Raw genomic sequence first — 12,124 nt, forward strand, 5'->3', positions numbered from 1 at the left:
CACATCTATTCACTTATATATATTATATATAGTATATAATAATACAAAATATAAAATAGTAGTTAGCGGTAAAAATAATTAATATTTCTATTGATTAATCCTATAATAATATCACAATACTTTAAAATTTATTAATTATGGATACTTAAAAAAATATTAAACTTTAAATTATTTTTATTTTTAATTTAAAAAATTTCAGCAATGTCGGGCTAAGCCCTATTTTTCATATAATGTTCTAATCAAAATTTTAAATTTGGGTCATATTAATTTTTATCCCTTTTAGTTAAACATAATTAAAAACAAAATTTTAAAATAATTGTGAATAAAAAATTAAATAAATTGTTTGAAATTAATTATAATTTAATTGTAATTAAAATTTATTAGTTTTTATTTTTTGAAAAAGGTAATTAAATGAGATAGCTAATAAAATTATTTATTATAAATATAGAAAAATAGATTTTTTTATAAATTTATCTAAAAAACAAAAAGAATAGTAAAAATATTACTACAATTTATCCAATAAGATACCGTCAATTGAGTATCTGTGTCCCCTTTCTTTCTACACGAATTCTAAGCGTTTTCCCCTCGCATCGCCGGATTAGGCAAAGGCAAACTCCCGGAGGAGACGGAATCTCGCATCCCGGCCGCTCACCCGCTATCCTCTCTCCGCCGCCCTCACCGGCGCTCCCTTCGTCACTGGAAGGTCTGATTTATGGTTTTCTCTCTCCATTCGTGTCCTATTACGATTTCGTTCTCGCATTTTGCACTTGATGTTTTGCTGCCAAAATTTGTGATGCTATTTGATATTTTCACTGATCTCGGCGTTGTTTTTTTAATCTAAAGCGGAGTTGAAATTGTGTGTTCTAGGATCTGGTGTTTTTTCCTCCTGAAACCTTCTTCACTTGATTTTACAATGGCATTTCCCCTTATGTAGCGCAAGAATTTTGTCTGAAAGCTCCCCGCCTTGTTTGTGCCCAAATCTGCAATTTAACAATGCCGTGACTATTGAACTGTATATATGGTCTGTTTGTGCAAGAAATCCTGCAGCTAATGTGAGTTTTTTTTTTTGAAAATTAGGAAATGTGCAGTAAAATTGACGCTCCACTTCACGATGGAGTGGGTATTGATTTATATATTTGGTTTCCTGTTGCTTGTCTGCTTTGCTTTGAAGCCAGTTAAGCTGTTTAATGGCTTCTTGTTTTTGCATTAGTGAGACAGATTTTTGTGCTTATTTGTGTCATGTTATAGTGCCAAGGATTTTGATTTGAACGTTGTGCTTGTGGTATAGTAGGATGGCCTGAACTTGCAGTTTCTAGAAAAAAATTATGACTATATGTTGTAATTCGAAATCATATATAAGTGTGTTTTGGGGGAGAGATGTTGTGTTTCCGGCACAAGTAGTCCTACGTCATTTTTCTGTATGTCTTTTTTATTTTCAATTTTTTGTTTCTGCTTGTAAGGGGATAATAATGGTTTCTCGAGATATTATAATTTTTGTATTTAACAGTTGGATATGGAAAATTTAAGATCATGTGCTTTGAGTATTACTATGTGATAAATTGTTTCTTTCTGTGTTTGTTTGAACTATTTGTAGTCATTTATTTGAATTGATCCTGCTTTGGGTATTTGTGTTTTAAGTGTAGACAGAGAGGTTTCTTTTGTTAATTGTGGATTCTTTTCTTCAAAAACTATAAGAGGAAAAGTATATGCTTGCTAACCTAATGATTTTGATAATATATTTAGTTTGGCGTAACAAAGTTGTAAACTTTGGGCAGCACCAATGAATCTTGTTGCAGATAACTAGTTTTCTTCTTGATATTTGTATATACCTTTATGGCTATTGAACCAGCTGGTTCCATAATAAATATGTATTACCTTTGTTGATAGATCATTTCCTCTATATTACGTGCTGAGTGACTTATGGAACAAGTGTCAGTTAATGTATATTTGTTTGTGTTCATAATGTTCTATGGTGTTTTAAATTTGAAACCTTTTGAATTAAAAATAGGTTTTGGATGTGATCTGGTGGTTTCAATGTAAAATAGGTGATGGGTGTGATATTTTGAATATAAATTAGATTTTGGACAATGCGTCCCGGCCGGATGCGGAACGGCGTGAATAGAAAATAAGTGCTGGACGTACTGTATTAAGGGGGAAAAGTACTTTGTTATAGATTTTATAGTGGAAAAACAAGATAGAAAAGATTACAGAAGCATAAGAAATTCAACAAGAAACAAAGTAAAATTCCCAAATAGATTTTGAACTTGATGAGTTGTGCCTGAGATTATGTACGAGTCTTTAAGCACTAGATAAGATAGTACAAAAGCCAAGTAACGAAGAAGAAAGCAAAAGTAAATGGAAAAGTTTAGCAGTGCTGTTTTGAGAGAGACCGATCCTCGATTTCGTCCCATGGCCTGCCTGTTATCAATTCGCCTACATTTGTTTCGGACGGTTTGATTCGGTTACCGGATCATAGGGTAACCGCATGACTGTTAGCCCCGAACCTTCAACTACTCAAGATCGGTTACTTCAAATGCATGTGCTGCCCATCGGTTTTCGAACACTTTGACCGACCGGTTTTTAGCTCCCGACCTTGTCACCTACTGGCCCTAAAACGAAACCCAACGACCCATCGGTCCACAAAATTCACATAAATTCGACCAGGCATTTCGAGCGCTTATCTTCGAAAGTGCGAGGCCATGGGCTGAAACCCTAATTTTGAATTTTCAGTGGCTGAACAACTTGCCGCCCCTCAAAGAATGTCAAGGGTCACGTCTCAAGGGCGGTGATACGTGATTGTTGACATGATAACTACTTTCCTCTGTCCCAGGTTTGCAAGATCATCATTACGATGGTCAAATGGCGGAGGGAAAGACTATAACCTTTCTTTCGTCATTAGTAGGTCTCCTTCTTCCTCACTAGTTATGCTTCCCTCTCCCTAGTTAATCCTTTTCTCTTCATACGACCTCCCAACCAAAACTCATATGTTCTGTCTGCAAGTTCTGCAAATCAAACAATAGAGATGACATCAACCATACCATTCGGTGGATTTGAACCCTATCCTTCTCTGCTCTGAAACCATCCCCAGCCACCACTCCGGTAGTGCGCTCCTTCGTCGCCACCATGGAAAGCGGAGCTCCCACTTTCTTCAACACAACCTCCGCCTCGCCATTCACGACGGAGCTTTCAACACCACACGCTTTTGGGATGGGATCAAGACCAACTTGCTAGATCCCATGGACGATTTCTACAATTGGTATGAGAAGGTAGAAAAAAGCTTTGGACAAAATTGGCGGCAAGAAGGACTGGACTAGACCATTCTGATGTCCACCCAAACCTTCAACATCTAGGATACCATCGCTCTGGGGATGACTACCCAGAGGTCAGTGCTTTTCTCCTGCCATTAGGACCAATTGGCCCGACCTTACTGGATGTGGCGATGATAGCCCATCTCCAGATAGCGGGAGAGGATCCAGTAGTTGGGACCCAAGAAGGTTCGGATCCAGAGTCCAACCATTCTGGATGGAAAATAAAAGCCACACGAATAACAAGGTGGTCGCTTAGGGACCATATGTCAAGATGTATTGCGGCGCCAAAGATACTCAAGTGACTGATGAGGAGCACGTCGCTTTCCTTTTGTACTTGCTCTGCTGGTATACTTATCTTTCTCTTTTCAAGTTACCTATCTCAGAAATAGCTTATTATATGCGGGTCCTACAGGTACATCATCTGTCCGTCTTCCAAATCCATCACCTATAGCCATACCGACGTTGCCATCTACCTTGTAAAGGGCCGATTTCTATCGATCGGTACCTTTTCCCTAGCATGTCTCTTCGAAGGCCTTGCCAAGACTAGCCCGAAACTCTCTAGTTCTGCCAAACTGGACACCATTTTTTCTGGCACCATTTGGTTTTTAGAACTCTGTTTTAAACTATACTTTCCGACCATCTTATTCGGTTGACCCCCCCTTATTCTTGACACAGGAACCTTTGGTCAATACCTTCTTTTCCTCTGTCTTGACTGCAAAAGGCTTAAGGACCCTGAGACGACCATTGGGACCATCTTGAGCACTCACTTCTCCGACTCTGATTATTACCCTTACTTCCACCTATCAGTCTTCGCATTTCCACCCTTATGTTTGCCTACTTCCATTCCATTCCCGCACCCATTGCCATCCACTCTACCACACCCTACCTTCGCTCACTCTTGGGACGCAGCGATGAAACCCCTATCCCTTTTTGCTGGAAAAAACATAGAAGAGATGAGAAAAGCATATACTGCCTTTCCCTATTATTCCTATTAGCTCGCCAGTTCGGATGCCACAAGGTATCCCGGATTTGGTTTTCACCCCTCGTCTCATCCGAACTTACGCCTAAAACACTATTGCCGAACATTCCATCAAACCGTATATCGACAGCCTCACTCCTTACCTCACCAGCCACATATACATCCCATCCTGTGACTACCTTGATACCGTCCAAGCTTTCAGAGAGTGGTGGTCGGACCTTGCTTGGCTGGTGGTTGGGAGGCGCATCGCTGATTGTGTGAAAACCCTTTTTCCCCAAGCTGCCGATTGACTCCCAAATGATTCTACTTCCCCAACCTCTAATAAGGCAAGTCACCCTGGGACCCCACCAAAGCGACAAAAGGGGCCTTAGGCTGCAGGAGCCACCGGTCATTTGGCTTTTGTTGATAATCCGATCGATCGGAGTCGTATGAAACTATCGTCAACCGTATGTCATCAACTTTTGCCTTTGCCCCCATTGTGGTTATCGATTTGTTGCCTTGAGAAATTAAACAATAAACAAAATAAAATTCGAAAATAAATTTCGAACTCGATGAATTATGCCTAAAATTATATATGAGTCTCTGAGCATTAGATAAGATAGTATAAAAGCCAAGTAACGAAGAAGAAAGCAAAAGTAAATAGAAAAGTTCAGCAGTGCTGTTTTGAGAGAGACCGATCCTCCATTTCGTCCCTGGGTTTGCCTGTTATTAATTCGCCCACACCGGTTTCGGACGATTTGATTCGGTTACAGGATCATAGGGTAATCGAATGACTGTTAGCCCCGAACCTTCAACTATCCAACATCAGTTACTTCAAATGCATGTGCTGCCCATCGGTTTTCGGACACTCCGACCGACCAGTTTTTAGCTCCCGACCTTGTCACCTACTGGCCCCAAAAAGAAACCCAATGACTCATCGGCCCACCAAATTCACATAAATTCCACCGGGCATTTCGGGCGCTTATTTTTGAAAGGCGAGCCCATGGGCCGAAACCCTAATTTTGAATTTTCAGTGGTTCAACGATAACTGTGAACAGTAGCTGTTTTTGACTTTATACTTAAGATGATGCTTTGTATTTTTCCTATATACATACATACATACATATATACATGTATATGTATATGTATGTAAATCTCTGTATGAGTGCCCAATGAGGATAGATACATTTTTTGAATTTAAATAGGAAAATACTTTGAACTATTAAAGATTTGTGTGTGTCTATGTAAGGAGATAATAAATCAACTATGTATTTTTTACTTCATGTCGTAATTGTCTTGTTGAAAAATTTTGGCACTAGTTTTTTGGCAAACATTGTGAATGTTTATGTGCTGGTTATTCAACAGTATAATGTTGATTCTTAGGAATTTTATGGTTAGATTCTGACTTCCACGCTTTATACTTCTAAATGTGGTTACCTTTGATGTTTCATTTTACTGTCGAAACATTCACAAGAATCATCTTACAATTTATGTGCATAGGATTTGACTTGTTGAGTCTTTTAACCTAAAAAGGCTGTTTTGTTTGCAGTTCTTACTGCAATATTATCCCCGAGGCCGAAAAGTAGCTTTGGCAAACTTTCTATTCAGCAGAGAGTAGATATGCAAAACAGTGGTACACAACTTCGCGAAAGCAGCAACCAGAAGGTTCATCCCCAACCAATGGAAGAGGCGGCGAATCAGAATCCGGAAGCTATAGAAGCATTAGTGTCGAGGATATTTATGAATATCTCTGCCCTGAAGTCTGCTTACATTCAACTTCAAGCTGCTCATACTCCTTACGACCCCGACAAAATCCAAGCTGCTGATAAGCTTGTAATATCTGAGCTAAGGAACCTATCTGAACTGAAGCATTTCTACAGAGAGAACAACCCGAAACCCGTTTGCATCTCACCACAAGACTCCCGGCTAGCCGCTGAAATTCAAGAACAGCAGAGTCTGTTGAAGACGTACGAGGTCATGGTGAAGAAATTTCAATCTGAAATTCAGAATAAAGATTCTGAGATTCATCATCTTGAGCAGCAGATTCAGGAGGCAAATCAGAAACGAGTGAAACTCGAGAAAAACCTAAAGTTGAGGGGCATGTCATCAAAAGAATCAGATGGGAATGCCAGTGGAAACGGACAATCCACGGTGGAATTGTCCCCCGAACTGTTTAAATCAGCTGTAGAAGCTGCTTCGAAGGCCATTCACGATTTCTCCAAACCATTGATCAACATGATGAAAGCAGCTGGATGGGACCTTGATGCGGCAGCAAACTCAATTGAGCCGGACACTACTTTTGCCAAAAGGGCCCACAAGAAATATGCTTTCGAATCGTACATCTGCCAGAAAATGTTCATAGGCTTCCAGGACGAAACTTTCTCTGTCGAACCTGCCACTGAAATGGCCCCTGCAGAGAATTCTTTTCAGCAGTATCTTGCCATGAGGGAAATGGACCCATTGGATGCGGTTGGCCAGAGCCCAGATTCAACTTTCGGGAAATTTTGCCAAAACAAATACCTAACACTTGTTCACCAAAAAATGGAAGCGTCCTTCTTTGGGAACTTAGATCAACGAAACTATATTGCAGGAGGTGGGCATCCGAGAACCGCTTTCTACCAGGCATTCCTGAAACTTGCGAAAGCAATATGGCTTTTGCACAGATTGGCGCACTCTTTCGAACCTTCTGTCAAGATATTTCAGGTGAAGCGTGACGCCGAGTTTTCTGAAGTCCACATGGAAAGTGTGGTGAAAAATTTCATCGTGGATGACAGTGGCGATCAAAAGCCTAAAGTTGCGCTAATGGTCATGCCTGGATTTTGGATGGGTGGGAGCATCATCCAGGCTCAAGTCTATCTCACAGGTATTAAGGTTTCCGAATAACTGAATATGTTTCTGTTTCCATTTTTTTTTTTTTCTTTTTCGGTCTGTGTTTATTTAATCGAGTTTGAGTGCCTGCGTGCTTTAAATTATGGTGCATATCAGCTTACATATATATCAAAGACCATTTCTCGAAATCAATTAAGTCCTTGTGTCCCTATGGCTACTTGATGATCTATTAATGACTTGATAAGCGATTTTTCGGATTATTGTCTGTGGATTATAGATTAGAACTCGATAGGATAGGTGAGGCCATGATCATTCTACAGGACAATAGCGTGCGGAATGACTCAACTGTTGGTTGACATATTATCTTATGTAATATAATGATCATATCCTTTTATGAGAAATAGCCATTTGATTTAACATAAATCGTAAGGTGGAGACAATTGGCCGTAGAATCTGGTTTGAACACACAAATCTTAGGATTAAAAAATTTAATCACGTGTGATCATGCAATAGATGTGTACTAAATGCTATATAGTATTAATGTGGCCTCAATTATTGTTTAGTATAAGATGAGAGAGATAAACCTGGCTGGATCTACCTAGTTCATATTATTATTGTGATTTTATTTTCCTCATCGCCCAAGGTGTAGAGTATCTGTGTATATAATTTTTTGCATATATATAAAGCCTATGTGTGTGTCTGTTTTTCTTGGCTTTGATTACATGGTTTTGGGATCTAGTGTTAGCATCATGTTGGTCAAACTATAGCATTTGGAATACAACAAAAGATTTATGTAGTAATAATACGAATGCATAACGGACAATACATGACAATAGTTTACACTATTAGTAACATCATTGATCTCCGTACAAAAAAAGCATATGTTCATAAGCATCGTAAAATATGATCTGTTTATCAAATTTTCAATTAACAGAGTATAACTTATGTTAATTGTAATAATGTGTTGTTTGCTTATAGTTTATATATTACGTAGGCTTTCTAATATGTTCGAATATACAACAAGCACACAGAATAATAATAATATACAACAAGGTTTGTTTGTTTTGTGGTTTGGCTTGAAGAGGTTTTTTTTATTTTTATTTTTAGTTATTTTTTACAAAAAGTCACAATAAATTATTATTCCACAAATCCAAACTAGATACTAACTTTTTTTGTTTTTGCAAATTTGTTTTTTACTTGTACAGTTTTAAAATTTACGTTCTTGTTCTAAAAAAGTAACGCTAAACTAATAAAACATACAAAATAAAAAATAAAAACAAAGCAATTACGATTAGTCTATCTGTTATTCAAATTAATACCTTTTCTTTTGTTATTAAAAAATATTTTTATTTTTATAGTAAAAGGATACTTCCTCAGCTCCATTTTAATTGATATTTTCCTTTTCATTTTTGTTTGTTTTATTTTATTTGACACATTTTTATTAATAAATTTATAGATATTATAACATCATGTAGAACTTACATAAAATTGATTTATTTTTATTTATCTTTTCAATCAATTTAATTACATTTAAAGTTTTTTAAATTTTTAAGAAAATGAGTTCATATTAATTATAAATAAATAAAAATACTTTTTATTTAATTGTACTGTATAAAATTTTATTGTCTATAAAATAATATTCATATTTTATATATTTTATTGAGATATAAAATTTAAAATATTTAAAATACATATTCTGAATATTCTTAATCATATATATTATTTTTTATTTTAAAAGTATTAACATCGTTGTTCACATAAAAATAAATAAATTAATATCATAAATCACTATCTTCAATTCACTAAACCTCGCTAAACAAATCAAATGTGTCAATTAAAGGTATATATATATATATATATATATATTTGTATTTTTACTATAAAAATAAAAAAAAAAATTATTATTAAAGTTGGTGAGTATTGTTTTAAACTCAACAATTGCAAGGGGTTGATATTCCAACTGCTATCTATAATGGAGTCACAACATTAAAATCAAACATTTGTGTGTAATGTGTATGTTTAAAATGATTTTCTAACCTTGGATTAAGGATGCAATTTTTAATTTTAAAGGAAAAAAATAACTAAGCAAAAAGTATAGCTAGTGTCTACTTTGTATTTTTATCATAATAATTCAATTTATCAATTTTTCTAAAAATAAAATATTATATTCAACTAATTGAATGTTTAAAATATCATATTCAAAAATGTTTTTTTCTTAGCAAAGCAAACAAAACAAAACAAAAAATTACAAGTAATATATATTAGACAAAATAGAAGTAGCAGTAATTAAATAATGAATTAGATCCAATATTGATGTGAAGTAATTAATTCCTTTACGTGCGGTTTGTGTCAAGGAATCATTTAATTTACTTCATCGATCACATGCAACTTATTCTTTCTTCTTCGCTATTCAAAATCTTGAATCTTATTCTTATTTTATAATCTAACAAAGTGTGATATTATTTCAAGTTCCCCTAACGAGAATCAAGCCCTTTGTCTACTTAATTAGTCTAGACTATGTTTTTTTTAGCATTTTTTCAAAAATTTCATCACGATGCAATTCCGACACTTTTAAGGAAAATATATATGATTATTTTCATTTTTTTTTATATAAACTATTATATCGAACTACTTTCCAAATTCAAATCACAAACATAAAGCACAACCTCTTTAATGCCAGTTGTCTCACACACATTTACATTTATATATAAATCTATTAAATATTATTTCAATTTGAGACAACCTTTGCTATATAAGCAACCTCCCACCCTCTCCCATTTCCCACATCTCCTTCATTACCACCATCATTACATCCTAATTAATACAATCTTCTCATTCATTCCTACAACTTTGATTATACCAGTTATAGATATATCCATGAAGCTTAAAAGTAGGGTTTTCTTCTTCCTTCTTTCCCTCGTTATCCTCACTAGCGTAGTCGAGGCTAGTCCTCGTATCGTACACAAGCGCTCCCGTGCTAGATCTTTCATCGAAGCCCAATGCAAGACTACGCTCTACTACGACTTATGTGTCCGTTCCCTTTCATACTATCTTGGCAATTATACGAGCACCTTGAGTCGCCAAAGCTTAGCCCAATTTGCACTTAAAGTGAGTCTTGTAAAGGCTCACTCCACAAAAGCTTATGTGATGCGAGTGACTAAGGCACTCGAGCTCGAGCAACTAGGAAAAACCTCGTATTATCTCCAAGTTAAGGAATGCCTGGATCAAATAAATGACGGGGTCAAACAACTGACAAATTGCATTAAGGAGACGCAGAAGATCCAGGAAAACGGGGAAAGCACGGACTTCCGTTGGCGTGCTAGCAATGTGATGACATGGATGAGCGCCGCGGAGACGGATGCAAGCACGTGCATCAATGGGATATCGGGCCGGGCCATCGGGGGCAAGACCAAGGCCACCATCAAGGCCAAACTTGTCAATCTTGAGCAAAGTACTAGCATTGCTTTGGCTTTGTTCAATGGTTTCGCCGCCAGATACAAGTCCTCGCACGTCCACTAGCCCAACTCAAGTTTCTTTATTTATTGTGTGCCGGATCCGAGGGATTCCAAATACTAATCTTTTAAGGGGCCAAATTGTGAATAGGCGTCATTTTTTTGTTTCTGAATTTCCCTTTCTTTGCTTCAACAAATTACTAATGAATAAAACAATTTGATTGGGTTGACTTTTATCAATTATGGGTGGGCACGTGATTAGCTAAAGTAATTGATTTGCAATTTAAGCAAAATTAATTCTTGGATCACGTGACTTGATTATGCTAATATTATATAATAGGGGAGGTTCAGTGCTAATTAAATATAATCACGGATTGGTAATATGATAATATATATATATATATATATATATAAAAGACAATACATCAATATATTATATATAAATCTACACTATACATTTACACACACTTTATACAGCATGTATTGTTTATTATATTTTGATATATTATTTATTGTATTGTTATATACTGATGGAACAATTATGGTGCGGATAAATTCAAAATGATTTTAGATTGATATATTATTTATTGTATTGTTATATACTTATGGAACAATAAGCATGGTGCGGATAAATTCAAAATGATTCTAGATATCTAGTTTATAGCATATTTTATGCTGGCTAGATATTAAAATATTTTAGGGTTTTATTGAGCTTGTAGATGGACTCAAAAATTTGGACCCGCAGAAAAACCCAAAAAGGGGTGGGTTTTCACACATCCATTAAGGGAACCAGTTAACTAGTCGGTAGTCTGTCTGGTCAGCTGGTCAGTTGGTAGCACCAGAACAGTCAGCAAAGGTGCAACCACAAGACGGTTCTTCAGGCAGTTGCAAGGGAACCAATCAACCAGTCGGTAGCCTATTTGGTCGGTTGGTCGGGTGGTAGCATCAAAACAGTCAGTAAAGATGCAACCGCAAAACAGTTTTTTTCAGGCAGTTGCAACCGTAATACAGTTCTTCATGCAGTTGCAACCATAAGACGGTTCCTCAGGGCAGTTGCAACCGACTGATAATCCGGCACACACGATCCAATAACCGACTTGGAAGGCATATAACAGACACCTTGTATCCGGCAAAAGGCATCTTCAATCAGCATCAATTTCAGAGAAATTCGCTTTGGGGATCATCCTTTTTATCTTTCAGTATCTGTTGCTTTTATTTTTCTCACATTCTGTACGGTATCTAGGGATTTACAATTCTAGATATTATTGTAGTCAAATTCGAAATTAGTTTTCTGATTTTACTTTTTATTGTTGAAATGAGCATCAACAATTTGGCGACCACAGTGGGAGTCGAGGCAAGATTGCTTACCCTACGACAGACGGAAATTTCATACGACTAAGGTCCGGCCGAATAATTGGAAGGATCTATATGGCAGGTTCACAAGCTCAACTCTCTTCCACTACGACAGGGGAAACAACAATACCTTCCGTGGTTAACACTGGGGAATTCCCCCAAGCACCCATTAATTGGGTGACATATGTTCAGCAGTTGAACAACCAGCAGATACAGACCATGTA

General features: G+C 36.5%; 2 protein-coding genes across 2 annotated transcripts; both read left to right on the plus strand.

The window, feature by feature from the left end:
• Positions 1-545: 545 nt before the first annotated feature.
• Positions 546-7,518, plus strand: LOC127261346 (protein GRAVITROPIC IN THE LIGHT 1-like). The gene is made up of 2 exons (XM_051289661.1): positions 546-703; positions 5,816-7,518. The coding sequence occupies exon 2, from the start codon at positions 5,887-5,889 to the stop codon at positions 7,147-7,149; it is 1,263 nt and encodes a 420-aa protein (XP_051145618.1). The 5' UTR covers positions 546-703; positions 5,816-5,886; the 3' UTR covers positions 7,150-7,518.
• Positions 7,519-9,890: 2,372 nt separating this feature from the next.
• On the plus strand, positions 9,891-10,772 carry LOC127261158 (pectinesterase inhibitor 9-like). The gene has a single exon (XM_051289382.1). The coding sequence runs from the start codon at positions 9,973-9,975 to the stop codon at positions 10,612-10,614; it is 642 nt and encodes a 213-aa protein (XP_051145339.1). The 5' UTR covers positions 9,891-9,972; the 3' UTR covers positions 10,615-10,772.
• The last annotated feature ends 1,352 nt before the right edge of the window (positions 10,773-12,124 follow it).

The sequence above is a fragment of the Andrographis paniculata genome, unplaced genomic scaffold, assembly GCF_009805555.1.
Source record: "Andrographis paniculata isolate CXL003 unplaced genomic scaffold, ASM980555v1 Contig62END, whole genome shotgun sequence".
NCBI lineage: Eukaryota > Viridiplantae > Streptophyta > Magnoliopsida > Lamiales > Acanthaceae > Andrographis > Andrographis paniculata.